Source organism: Pseudophryne corroboree, chromosome 5 (assembly GCF_028390025.1).
Source record: "Pseudophryne corroboree isolate aPseCor3 chromosome 5, aPseCor3.hap2, whole genome shotgun sequence".
Classification (NCBI taxonomy): domain Eukaryota; kingdom Metazoa; phylum Chordata; class Amphibia; order Anura; family Myobatrachidae; genus Pseudophryne; species Pseudophryne corroboree.
Genome location: NC_086448.1, coordinates 187,421,469 through 187,436,382, shown reverse-complemented (window position 1 = coordinate 187,436,382; position 14,914 = coordinate 187,421,469). Strand labels below are relative to the sequence as shown.

Here is a 14,914-nt window from a genome sequence, read left to right as displayed (position 1 = left end):
TTCCTGGTGTAAGCACCAACTTTACAGCTACTGTACACAAATCATGGAACATACCAGATAAAATGAGCAGCTCTATAATTTCCGCATCTCCCAGATAGGCAGCTGCATGAAGTGGTGTTCTCTTTTCATTATCCTGTAATACAAAAAATAAATAAAATTAAAAAATCAGTTAACACACAAAATGCAAAAGTATCTTGCTACAATATCAACACTATTTAATCATAAAATAAATCTTCAAACTAGATAGAGACTTTTTAAAGGAGCCTTTAAGTGCAAAATTACCATTTGCATTTAAACTGATTCAGTGCAGGAAACACCACAATTCTCTACAAGTTGGTATTGTATATTCAAAGGAATGGTTTAAGATAGGTTATATAAAAAGTGTAATATAAATATCATCCTGCAGAACTATCGGCTGTATAACACTTTGAGCATGCAGCAATGGCACCAGCATTAAAGTGTACTAGTCACCTATATATCTTGTCAGCACAATCAACACAGAAAAACACATATCCCATGATGTGCGGCAGCTGGAGATCTACAGGAGAACATTATTGATGAGTTTCCTGACTTCTGAAACTAGGCAATATTGCCGTCATACACAGTGATTTGTTATACTGAGAAAAACATTATAGCCGGAGACTCCCATATGTGTATGTCAAAATTACTTCATTAATAATTAACCTTTTCATTCAATCTTGATCGATTAGTTCATGATACTATGGAGGCAACGCTTCACTGTAGGAAGGGGCATACTGGCATCTGGGATAGCTGTTACTTAATAAGACCCCAATCAAGATCTTAGACACAGCCCAAGATATATTGCCGAGCACAGCAATAGATTTTAATTGATGGACTAATGGGCCCTACACACTTGGCGATAATACTGAAAGATATGAACGATCTCGTTCATATCTTTCAGTGTGGAGGCACCAGTGATGAACGATGCGCGGCCCCGCACTCGTTCATCGCTGGTGCCCCGTCGCTTGTGCATGCAGGCCAATATGGACAATCTCAACCATATTTGCCTGCACTGCTATAGAACCGGGTGACAGGGGGAGTCCCCCCGTCACTGCCCTCCCGCCGCCGAGTCGCCCGTCGGCCATATCCGCCGTCGGGCAACTCGGCGGTGGATTGCAAAGTGTGTAGGGCCCATAATACAACTGCAGGTACAGATGTGTCCTCATACCCTGTGTCTTCATTTGCACCAAACAGACCCTCTCAGCGCATCAGGTACAAGGCAACTCAGCCACAGTGTGTTTTTCTCACTCAAAATATGTGTCTTAGGAGGGTATACAATTACCTGCGATACTGCAACGGCCGCGAAAAATGGGTGTTTCTCGAATTTTTTTTAAATTATCCCAATCCAATTAGGTCACGTGAAACACACTATTAATTGTGCGAAATGCCGCCGAACTATGTATTTTTGCAGAACTTATCGCGGGTCTAGGAGGCACTTATCGCTGAATATGTTTTGCATGCATCCAAAATCCTCGATAATTGCCGGCATCTGGGATAAGCTCCGCCTTATCAGGGCTAACTAGATAGCCCCCAAAGAACCAATTAGCCACGGTAAATTACAGCAGCTAATTGGATACCACACGTGGCAGCATAAATAAAACAATTTCAAGCAACAAACAACTTTGCTAGATTACACTTATCAATTTGATGTGCGATGGAGTCTGAATGTGTATACAAACTGCTAGCAGCGGCATTCTGTCAGGCCAGGTTCCATTGTGCTTCATCTGCGACTTTGTACATATTAAAAACTAAGGGGCAGATGTATTAACCTGGAGAAGAAATAAGGAAGGGCAAGGTGATAAACACACCGGCCAATAGGCTCCTAACTGTTAATTTACATATTGGAGCTGATTGGCTGGTGCGTTTATCAACTTGTACTTATCAATGGTTTATCACTACCTTATGCCTTCTCCAGGGTAATACATCTGCCCCTAAATCCTGTGAGTTAAAGTCGCAGCCCAGCATCTCTAGTACACTTTAGCATCTCAATTAGCAGTGATAAAAACCTCCGTGAATTTATCACGAAGCGTGAAAACAGATTTGTGGTAATATTACTGCAAATTTCAATTCACCAACTCTGAGCAGGTGAAAAGTTGAGAAAAATCATTTTAAAAGTTAAAAAATGTTGGGATTTTGTTCAGCACCCCTGGGACACCACCTTGAATAACTAATAAGGCACTTCAAATGTTTTCATTAATTTTAGGGTGTTATTTTTGGGGTGAAAGGACAAAATGATGGAAATTGGGGTACATGTCTATTGGGGTGCTTTATAAGTGTGACAAATCTCAAAATGGTGTAAAATTACCCAAACATAAAATAGACCCATTTTTATGTAGCCCCAATTTAATTTAACCACTTATTTTAATTTTAATGAAAAAACACGTGCATTCTATAATTTTTTCTTTAAATGCATATAACAGCCATTTAACCCAATTTAACTACCCAAAATACTTTTATTATAACCAATACTAAACTTCTATACTGTTATCCAATGTTAGCTCAGCTTTTTGGGGGGTACAGGCAGATTTACCCATTCTGCATTGTCTGCAACAATTTTCATGGAAATCCCGTTTTCGCAAATGTGTAATTCAATAGGCAAATTGCGGAAGCGCGCATACCTGCGAAAAGCCAATTTTCTCTGCAAAAAAAGCTAATTGCTTTCGGTCCTTTGCCTGGTGTTTAGCTGCATCTGCGACGTGAACAAGATGCAAAATTTAAAGATAAAAAAACCCAGTACGCTACACCTCTCTGAGTGGCTCAGTTGCGGGCATCTTGTTCCGTATGATGTAAAGAGGTTAGGTGCATAAGGGAACATTAGTATACGATGTGTCATTCTCCTGCTAATGTCTTTCACTATCTATAACCTATTGGAGAGAAATGTAACAGCGCAGCATTCACAATATATTTATAAATAGATTGCATTTAGCTTTTCCTATAGTACAGGTTGAGTATCCCATATCCAAATATTCCGAAAATAAGAATTTACTCACCGGTAATTCTATTTCTCGTAGTCCGTAGTGGATGCTGGGAACTCCGTAAGGACCATGGGGAATAGCGGGCTCCGAAGGAGGCTGGGCACTCTAGAAAGATTTCAGACTACCTGGTGTGCACTGGCTCCTCCCACTATTACCCTCCTCCAAGCCTCAGTTAGGATACTGTGCCCGGACGAGCGTACACAATAAGGAAGGATTTTGAATCCCGGGTAAGACTCATACCAGCCACACCAATCACACCGTACAACTCGTGATATGAAACCCAGTTAACAGTATGAAACAACTGAGCCTCTCAACAGATGGCTCAACAATAACCCGATTTAGTTAACAATAACTATGTACAAGTATTGCAGATAAACCGCACTTGGGATGGGCGCCCAGCATCCACTACGGACTACGAGAAATAGAATTACCGGTGAGTAAATTCTTATTTTCTCTGACGTCCTAGTGGATGCTGGGAACTCCGTAAGGACCATGGGGATTATACCAAAGCTCCCAAACGGGCGGGAGAGTGCGGATGACTCTGCAACACCGAATGAGAGAACTCCAGGTCCTCCTCAGCCAGGGTATCAAATTTATAGAATTTTGCAAACGTGTTTGCCCCTGACCAAGTAGCAGCTCGGCAAAGTTGTAAAGCCGAGACCCCTCGGGCAGCCGCCCAAGATGAGCCCACCTTCCTTGTGGAATGGGCATTGACAGATTTTGGCTGTGGCAGGCCTGCCACAGAATGTGCAAGTTGAATTGTACTACAAATCCAACGAGCAATAGTCTGCTTAGAAGCAGGAGCACCCAGCTTGTTGGGTGCATATAGGATAAACAGCGAGTCAGATTTTCTGACTCCAGCCGTCCTGGAAACATATATTTTCAGGGCCCTGACCACGTCTAACAACTTGGAGTCCTCCAAGTCCCTAGTGGCCGCAGGCACCACAATAGGCTGGTTCAAATGAAACGCTGACACCACCTTAGGGAGAAACTGGGGACGAGTCCTCAATTCTGCCCTATCCATATGGAAAATCAGATAAGGGCTTTTATAAGACAAAGCCGCCAATTCTGATACTCGCCTGGCAGAAGCCAAGGCCAATAACATGACCACCTTCCAATGTGATTTTAAGAAACTCAACACCACGTTGAGATCCCAAGGTGCCACAGGAGGCACATATGGGGGCTGAATATGCAGCACTCCCTTTACAAATGTCTGAACTTCAGGTACTGAAGCTACCAGTAGTTCTTTCTGAAAGAAAATCGATAGAGCCGAGATCTGTACCTTAATGGAACCCAGTTTTAGGCCCATATTCACTCCTGCTTGCAGGAAATGCAGAAATCGACCTAGTTGAAATTCCTCAGTTGGGGCCTTTTCGGCCTCACACCGTGCAACATATTTCAGCCATATGCGGTGATAATGATTTGCTGTAACCTCTTTCCTGGCTTTAATAAGCGTAGGAATGACTTCCTCCGGAATGCCCTTTTCTTTCAGGATCCGGCGTTCAACCGCCATGCCGTCAAACGCAGCCGCGGTAAGTCTTGGAACAGACAGGGCCCCTGCTGTAGCAGGTCTTGTCTTAGCGGCAGAGGCCACGGGTCCTCTGAGATCATCTCTTGAAGTTCCGGTCACCATGTTCTTCTTGGCCAATCCGGAACCACGAGAATTGTGTTTACTCCTCGCTTTCTTATTATTCTCAATACCTTTGGTATGAGAGGCAGCGGAGGGAACACATAAACTGACCGGTACACCCACGGTGTCACCAGAGCGTCCACAGCTATCGCTTGAGGGTCTCTTGACCTGGCGCAATACCTCTCTAGTTTTTTGTTTAGGCGGGACGCCATCATGTCCACCTGTGGACGACCCCACTGATGTACAATCATTTGGAAGACTTCTGGATGAAGTCCCCACTCTCCCGGGTGAAAGTAGTGTCTGCTGAGGAAGTCTGCTTCCCAGTTGTCCACTCCCGGAATGAACACTGCTGACAGTGCTAGTACATGATTTTCCGCCCATCGGAGAATTCTTGTGGCTTCTGTCATTGCCATCCTGCTTCTTGTGCCGCCCTGTCGATTCACATGGGCGACTGCCGTGATGTTGTCTGACTGGATCAGCACCGGCTGGTGTAGGAGCAGGGATTTTGCTCGACTTAGGGCATTGTAGATGGCCCTTAGTTCCAGAATATTTATGTGAAGGGAAGTCTCCTGACTTGTCCATAGTCCTTGAAAGTTTCTTCCCTTTGTGACTGCCCCCCAGCCTCGCAGGCTGGCATCCGTGGTCACCAGGACCCAGTCCTGAATGCCGAATCTGCGACCCTCCAGAAGATGAGCACTCTGCAGCCACCACAGAAGAGACACCCTGGTTCTTGCAGACAGGGTTATCAAGCGATGCATCTGAAGATGCGATCCGGACCACTTGTCCAACAGGTCCCACTGAAAGATTCTGGCATGGAACCTGCCGAATGGAATTGCTTCGTAAGAAGCTACCATCTTTCCCAGGACCCGCGTGCAGTGATGCACCGATACCTGTTTTGGTTTCAGGAGGTCTCTGACTAGAGAAGACAACTCCCTGGCTTTCTCCTCCGGGAGAAACACTTTTTTCTGGACTGTGTCCAGAATCATCCCCAGGAACAGTAGACGTGTCGTCGGGACCAGCTGTGACTTTGGGATATTCAGAATCCAGCCGTGCTGGTTCAGCACTTCCTGAGATAGTGCTACTCCCACCAACAACTGTTCTTTGGACCGTGCCTTTATTAGGAGATCGTCCAAGTACAGGATAATTAAAACTCCCTTTCTTCGAAGGAGTATCATCATTTCCGCCATAACCTTGGTAAATACCCTTGGTGCCGTGGAGAGTCCAAACGGCAGCGTCTGGAATTGGTAATGGCAATCCTGTACCACAAATCTGAGGTACTCCTGGTGAGGATGGTAAATGGGGACATGTAGGTAAGCATCCTTGATGTCCAGGGAAACCATGTAATCCCCCTCGTCCAGGCTTGCAATAACCGCCCTGAGCGATTCCATCTTGAACTTGAATTTTTTTATGTACATGTTCAAGGACTTCAAATTTAAAATGGGTCTCACCGAACCGTCCGGCTTCGGTACCACAAATAGTGTGGAATAGTAACCCCGGTCTTGTTGAAGTAGGGGTACCTTGATTATCACCTGATGAGAATACAGCTTGTGAATTGCCGCTAGCACCGCCTCCCTGTCTGAGGGAGCAATCGGCAAGGCAGATTTTAGGAACCGGTGGGGTGGAGCCGCCTCGAATTCCAGCATGTATCCCTGAGATACTACTTGAAGGATCCAGGGATCCACCTGTGAGCGAGCCCACTGATCGCTGAAATTTCTGAGGCGGGCCCCCACCGTACCTGGCTCCACCTGTGGAGCCCCACCGTCATGCGGCGGACTTGGAAGAGGAAGCGGGGGAGGACTTTTGTTCCTGGGAACCTGCTGTCTGTTGCAGCCTTTTTCCCCTACCTCTGCCTCTAGACAGAAAAGACCCTCCTTTTCCACGCTTGCTTTTCTGGGTCCGAAAGGACTGAACCTGATAAAATGGCGCCTTCTTAGGCTGTGAGGGAACATGGGGTAAAAATGCTGACTTCCCAGACGTTGCTGTGGAAACTAGGTCGGAGAGACCATCCCCAAATAATTCCTCCCCTTTATAAGGCAAAACTTCCATGTGCCTCTTGGAATCTGCATCTCCCGTCCACTGACGAGTCCATAAGCATCTCCTAGCAGAGATAGACAATGCACTTACTTTAGATGCCAGCCGGCAAATTTTTCTCTGTGCATGCCTGAGTGTGTGTATACAGACTTCGGGATTGCCTCCTGCTTTCTATCAGCAGGCTCCTTAAGGGCGGCCGTATCCTGAGAGGGTAGTGCCACCTTTTTTGACAAACGTGTGAGCGCTTTATCCACCCTAGGTGGTGTTTCCCAACGTGACCTATCCTCTGGCGGGAAAGGGAACGCCATTAGTACCTTCTTAGGAATTACAAATTTTTTATCAGGGAAAAGCCACGCTTCTTCACACACTTCATTTAGTTCATCTGATGGGGGAAAAACTACGGGTAGTTTTTTCTCCCCAAACATAATACCCTTTTTTGTGGTACCTGGATGTAAATCAGAAATGTTTAACACCTCTTTCATTGCCTCAATCATGCAGTGAATGGCCCTGACAGGCATTAGGTTTGACTCATCGTCGTCGACACTTATCAGTATCCGTGTCGACATCCGGGTCTGCAAACTGAGGTAGCGGGCGTTTTAGAGCCCCTGACGACCCCTGAGGCACCTGGACAGGCACGAGCTGAGATCCCGGCTGTCCCACATTTGGCATGTCGTCAAATTTCTTATGTAAAGAATCTATACGTGCACTCATTTCTTTCCATAAGTTCATCCACTCGGGTGTCTGCCCCGCAGGGGGTGACGTCCCATCAAAATGCATCTGCTCCGCCTCCACCTCATTATCCTCCTCAAACATGTCGACACAGCCGTACCGACACACCCCACACACACAGGGAATGCTCAACAGAGGACAGGACCCACAAAAAGCCCTTTGGGGGGACAGAGTGAGAGTATGCCAGCACACACCAGAGCGCTATATATATATACAGGGACTAACTGAGTTATGTCCCTAATAGCTGCTTTTCATATAATATATGTATATATACTGCCAAATTTAATGCCCCCCCTCTCTTTTCCCTCTTACTGTTACTGTATATTGCAGGGAAGAGCCAGGGAGCTTCCTTCCAGCCGAGCTGTGAGGGAAAAATGGCGCCAGTGTGCTGAGGAGATAGGCTCCGCCCCTTTTTCGCGGCCTATTCTCTCGCTTTTTATGGAATTCTGGCAGGGGTATTTTCCTCATATATAGCCTCTGGGGCTATATATTGAGGTATTTTAGCCAGCCAAGGTGTTATTATTGCTGCCTCAGTGCGCCCCCCCCCAGCGCCCTGCACCCTCAGTGACCGGAGTGTGAAGTGTGAGAGGAGCAATGGCGCACAGCTGCAGTGCTGTGCGCTACCTTGGTGAAGACAGAGTCTTCATGCCGCCGATTTTCCGGACCATCTTCTTGCTTCTGGCTCTGTAAGGGGGACGGCGGCGCGGCTCCGGGACCGAACACCAAGGACTGGGCCTGCGGTCGATCCCTCTGGAGCTAATGGTGTCCAGTAGCCTAAGAAGCCCAATCCGGCTGCAAGCAGGCGAGTTCGCTTCTTCTCCCCTTAGTCCCTCGCTGCAGTGAGCCTGTTGCCAGCAGGTCTCACTGAAAATAAAAAACCTAAGTCTATTCTTTCTAAGAGCTCAGGAGAGCCCCTAGTGTGCATCCAACCTCGGCCGGGCACGAATTCTAACTGAGGCTTGGAGGAGGGTCATAGTGGGAGGAGCCAGTGCACACCAGGTAGTCTGAAATCTTTCTAGAGTGCCCAGCCTCCTTCGGAGCCCGCTATTCCCCATGGTCCTTACGGAGTTCCCAGCATCCACTAGGACGTCAGAGAAATACGGAATATTCTGAAATACGGAATTTTCTGAGTGAGATAGTGAAACCTTTATTTTCTGATGGCTCAATGTACACAAACTTTGTTTAATACACAAATTTATTACAAATAATGTATTAAATGACCTGCAGGCTGTGTGTGTAAGGTGTATATGAAACAAATGAATTGTGTGAATGTACACACACTTTGTTTAATGCACAAATGTATTACAAATATCTGCTAAAATGACCTTCAGGCTGTGTATAAGGTGTATATGAAACAAATGCATTCTATGCTTAGACTTGGGTCCCATCTCCATGATATCTCCTTATGGTATGCAATTATTCCAAAATACGGAAAAATCTGATATCCAAAATATTTCTGGTCCCAAGCATTTTGGATAAGGGAGACTCAACCTGTAACATCAAATCCATTGTGGATCATTATCAGAATGACTTTTCCATTGCCCAGCATTGCAGCTTTGTGGACAGCATGATATATTCTGTGCAGCCTTGGAAAGAGCTTGATCTTCAATATAGTTTGAAATCCATAGGAATACTACTGAGCACATAGGAGACTATCAACCAGATATTTTGGTCACTTTTCAGCAGGAGGCAATAGATTATGAATAAACTAAAGCAGTAAGGTTTATTGTTAATTTTATAAATAGCTGAGGCCGCACTTCATATTATTTGGAGAGAGCTGTACTTTATGTCAGCTCTCTGCATAACCTCCCACGTAAGTATCTTGCCACAAATATTAAGCAGTTAATAATTACTTATGATGTGAGACTTTTTAAAGAGGTGCCAGGAGTGTCTACACACCATTGACAGATGTCTTCTGGAATTCCATCTCCATTCAGCTACTGGAGCCAGCGATATTAACCCAATTTACTTACAAGTCTGCATAAACCCTAAATGTTTGGCTGCCAGACACAGCCCGTTTGCCACTTAGGGGGGTACACACGTACCGATTCAGGCTCAGCACGGTGTGTGCTGAGCCTGATGTGGGCTTAGCACACATCACAGTGGGTGTCTGTATACACGCTGCGATGTGTCTAGCCCGTTCCTTACTAGACCGCAAGGCTCAATGAGAGCCTGGCAATCTAGCCAGATCTTGACTGCATGCAGTCAAGATCTGAGCCAGCGTTATCGACACGCGGGGTCGCGCATCGCTATAGCATTGGGGCATACACACAGTGCAACCCGTGCTTACTTCAGATTGCTTAGAAATTATAAAAAATCGCTACCTGTGTACCCCCCATACAGATCTCAGCAAGTGCAGACTTAAAGATATACATATATAAACTGACCGACATGGAAACAGTCTGCTAGACAGACTGGGGTTCTCCAACTGTCACATGTAATCTGCAGGCAGAGGGGGGGGGGGGGGCAGAAGCAGGGCAGGATGTCACAGTGAAAAAGGTACAGAAGGACATTCCAAAGCCTCTCTGCATCACGTGCCATATGACTGCTGAAGCCACGGTATTCCATAACACCGTAAAAAATCTGGATATTTATTAGTTAATGATAACAGTCTGGAGACACAGAGGGAAACAAAACACATCGAACATGCTCAATTTCTCTATAACATTCAAGTTTCAGGTCTGAACATTACAATAGTAAGTCATTTGCTTGCATCCATTTTTACTGTACAAGTTGAAAGAATTATACAAAGGGTAAAAAAGTAACGTACCGTTAAGAAAGCAAAACAACTGTCCAATTGACTATCAAAGATATCAGCTATGCACACTAAATTGATCATTTCAATACATATGTATGAACACAAATCAATACACAAGATAGTTTTAAAATGCGCCTCCACTACTGCCTTTACCGAGTCTTCCGTTAGTTAACAAACCAACTACAGCATAGGTCTGCAAACTCTGTCCTCATTACCAAACACAGTGCATGTTCTGCAGGTAACCCAGCAGGTGCAGAGGTGTATTAATTACTCACAGACACATGTTAAAAAGGTCCGCAGGTGGAGTTAAATGATTTCACTTGTAATTCTGTGAGGAGACCTGCAAAACATGCACTGTGTGGGGTAATGAGGACAGAGTTTACAGACCTATGAACTACAGGGTGATTAAAAAGTCGCAGTACACCCTTTTGTTCAAAAACTGTGCAGGAAATGGGAAAACTGAATACTCCAGTAAGGTATGTGTGAGGTGGGCTATCTTTTAGGGTCTGTACTGAACATGGGCGCCATCTTGAAATTGGCCATCTTGAATCTAACTCTGTTTTTTTTTTTTAAATGGGCTGGGGGTCGTGTAACACGTCAATCATCATAATTTGCTGAAAAGTTTATTGCTGCAAACAGATTGGAAATAGCAGTTATGGTTCAAAAGTTACAACAATTTTTTTGTTGGAATTACAGGCTAAACTGTTCTCCATAAAGGACAGTCATTTAATTTGTTCAACATGTTGTCCCTCTTGGTCAACGCAAATTCGAAGGAGCTGGATCCAAACTTCATGCAATCGCAGAAGGATTTCCGAAGAATTGCTGGCACACGCTTCCCTAATGCGTTGCTTGAGATGATGTCTGTTTCTTATTTTCTCCACATATACAAGTTGCTTCAAATTACCCCACAGATAAAAGTCAAGTGGTGAGAGGTCAGGTGATCTGGGTGGCCATTTCACAGAACCACTTCGGCCAATCCATTGACCAGGAAATTGATCATCTAACCACTGATGAACAACTGCTCCGTAGTGTGGTGGAGCCCCATCCTGCTGAAAGTAACAGGGGAAGCTGCCATCTTCATTCAGAACTGAGGTGACCACCACTTCTTGCAGCATTTTGAGGTAGCATTGTACATTTAGGTTCTGGGGAATGAAAATGGGTATAAATACACGGGTACCCCATATCCCACACCATAACCTTTACGTTACCAACAACCTTGGAAGGTTCCATCCAGTGTGAATTCTGGTCACTTCAGTACCTGTGTCCGAATTTATATTGACCAAGAGGGACAACATGTTGAAGACATTAAATGATTGTCCTTTATAGATAACAGTTCAGACTAATTCCAACAAAAAAAGCGTTGTAACTTTTGTACCATATCTGCCATTTTCAATCTGTTTGCAGCAATAAACTTTTCGGCAAATTTTGATGTTGTTTGACATGTTACATGACCCCCTGTCCATTTGAAAAAACTAACTTAGATTCAAGACGGTCAATTTCAAGATGGTGCCCATGTTCGGTACATACCCTAAAAGATAGCCCACCTCACACATGCCTTACTAGAGTATTCAGTTTTCCCATTTCCTGCACAGTTTTTGAACAAAAGGGTGTACTGCGACTTTTGAAACACCCTGTATATTTCTATTACTTTTGAAATATTCTAGAACCACCACTCAAAAAAGTAAAACTCATGAAATACAAACCTCTAATCATCACATAAAAACTCAAAATGAGGTATTGACTTTAGCCAAATACAAAACTACATCATTTTTATTCCGAAAATTAGCTGATGGACCTTGCCTTAACCAACAAGTGAGATTAAAATATGTAATCACTTGCGCTCTAGGAACAAACAACATATTTTTATTTAGAAACCACTTAATTGGAAATCATTAGATAAGAAAAGAACAAACAGTAGGAAGTTTTGGTTTTTTTTGCTTTTTTTTAAACACCAAAGTCAGTTTCAGCTGTATAAAATAAGAATTTACTTACCGATAATTCTATTTCTCGTAGTCCGTAGTGGATGCTGGGAACTCCGTAAGTACCATGGGGAATAGCGGCTCCGCAGGAGACTGGGCACAAAAGTAAAGCTTTAGGACTACCTGGTGTGCACTGGCTCCTCCCCCTATGACCCTCCTCCAAGCCTCAGTTAGGATACTGTGCCCGGACGAGCGTACACAATAAGGAAGGATTTTGAATCCCGGGTAAGACTCATACCAGCCACACCAATCACACCGTACAACCTGTGATATGAACCCAGTTAACAGCATGATAACAGAGGAGCCTCTGAAAAGATGGCTCACAACAATAATAACCCGATTTTTGTAACAATAACTATGTACAAGTATTGCAGACAATCCGCACTTGGGATGGGCGCCCAGCATCCACTACGGACTACGAGAAATAGAATTATCGGTAACTAAATTCTTATTTTCTCTGACGTCCTAGTGGATGCTGGGAACTCCGTAAGGACCATGGGGATTATACCAAAGCTCCCAAACGGGCGGGAGAGTGCGGATGACTCTGCTGCACCGAATGAGAGAACTCCAGGTCCTCCTCAGCCAGGGTATCAAATTTGTAGAATTCAGCAAACGTGTTTGCCCCTGACCAAGTAGCTGCTCTGCAAAGTTGTAAAGTCGAGACCCCTCGGGCAGCCGCCCAAGATGAGCCCACCTTCCTTGTGGAATGGGCTTTTACAGATTTTGGCTGTGGCAGGCCTGCCACAGAATGTGCAAGCTGAATTGTACTACAAATCCAACGAGCAATAGTCTGCTTAGAAGCAGGAGCACCCAGCTTGTTGGGTGCATACAGGATAAACATCGAGTCAGATTTTCTGACTCCAGCCGTCCTGGAAACATATTTTCAGGGCCCTGACTACGTCCAGCAACTTGGAGTCCTCCAAGTCCCTAGTAGCCGCAGGTACCACAATAGGCTGGTTCAAGTGAAACGCTGAAACCACCTTAGGGAGAAATTGAGGACGAGTCCTCAATTCTGCCCTGTCCGTATGAAAAATTTTAAGTCCACAGTGGTGAGTGGTTCAAACCAATGTGATTTTAGGAACCCCAAAACTACATTGAGATCCCAAGGTGCCACTGGAGGCACAAAAGGAGGCTATATATGCAGTACCCCCTTGACAAACGTCTGAACTTCAGGAACTGAAGCCAGTTCTTTCTGGAAGAAAATCGACAGGGCCGAAATTTGAACCTTAATGGACCCTAATTTTAGGCCCATAGACAGTCCTGTTTGCAGGAAATGCAGGAAACGACCCAGTTGAAATTCCTCTGTAGGGGCCTTCCTGGCCTCGCACCACGCAACATATTTACGCCAAATACGGTGATAATGCTGTACGGTTACATCCTTCCTGGCTTTGATCAGGGTAGGGATGACTTCATCCGGAATGCCTTTTTCCTTCAGGATCCGGCGTTCAACCGCCATGCCGTCAAACGCAGCCGCGGTAAGTCTTGGAACAGACAGGGTCCCTGCTGGAGCAGGTCCTTTCTTAGAGGTAGAGGCCACGGGTCCTCTGTGAGCATCTCTTGAAGTTCCGGGTACCAAGTCCTTCTTGGCCAATCCGGAGCCACGAGTATAGTCCTTACTCCTCTCCTTCTTATGATTCTCAGTACCTTGGGTATGAGAGGCAGAGGAGGGAACACATACACTGACTGGTACACCCACGGTGTTACCAGAGCGTCCACAGCTATTTCCTGAGGGTCCCTTGACCTGGCGCAATACCTGTCTAGTTTTTTGTTGAGGCGGGACGCCATCATGTCCACCTTTGGTTTACAATCATGTGGAAGACTTCTGGGTGAAGTCCCCACTCTCCCGGGTGGAGGTCGTGTCTGCTGAGGAAGTCTGCTTCCCAGTTGTCCACTCCCGGAATGAACACTGCTGACAGTGCTATCACATGATTTTCCGCCCAGCGAAGAATCCTTGCAACTTCTGCCATCGCCCTCCTGCTTCTTGTGCCGCCCTGTCTGTTTACGTGGGCGACTACCGTGATGTTGTCTGACTGGATCAGCACCGGCTGACCTTGAAGCAGAGGTCTTGCTAGGCTTAGAGCATTGTAGATGGCCCTTAGCTCCAGGATATTTATGTGAAGTGATGTCTCCAGGCTTGACCACAAGCCCTGGAAATTTCTTCCCTGTGTGACTGCTCCCCAGCCTCTCAGGCTGGCATCCGTGGTCACCAGGACCCAGTCCTGAATGCCGAATCTGCGGCCCTCTAGAAGATGAGCACTCTGCAACCACCACAGGAGAGACACCCTTGTCCTTGGTGACAAGATTATCCGCTGATGCATCTGAAGATGCGACCCGGACCATTTGTCTAGCAGATCCCACTGGAAGGTTCTTGCGTGGAATCTGCCGAATGGGATTGCTTCGTAAGAAGCCACCATCTTTCCCAGGACCCTTGTGCATTGATGCACTGAGACTTGGCCTGGTTTTAGGAGATTTCTGACTAGTTCGGATAACTCCCTGGCATTCTCCTCCGGGAGAAACACCTTTTTTTGGACTGTGTCCAGGATCATCCCTAGGAATAGAAGTCGTGTCGTCGGGATCAGCTGCGATTTTGGAATATTGAGAATCCAACCGTGCTGGCGCAGCACTATCTGAGATAGTGCTACCCCGACTTCCAACTGTTCCCTGGATCTTGCCCTTATCAGGAGGTCGTCCAAGTATGGGATAACTAAAACTCCCTTCCTTCGAAGGAGTATCATCATTTCGGCCATTACCTTGGTAAAGACCCGGGGTGCCGTGGACAATCCAAACGGCA

At 45.6% G+C, this 14,914-nt stretch overlaps 1 protein-coding gene across 2 annotated transcripts in view; it reads right to left on the bottom strand.

The window, feature by feature from the left end:
- Positions 1-14,914, bottom strand: part of ANKRD28 (ankyrin repeat domain 28) — a 497,286-nt gene that overhangs the window by 199,733 nt on the left and 282,639 nt on the right. For both annotated transcript variants that reach the window (XM_063921942.1, XM_063921941.1), the window contains exon 3: positions 55-133. In XM_063921942.1, the coding sequence (XP_063778012.1) occupies positions 55-133 (79 nt within the window). The remainder of the gene's footprint in view (positions 1-54; positions 134-14,914) is intronic.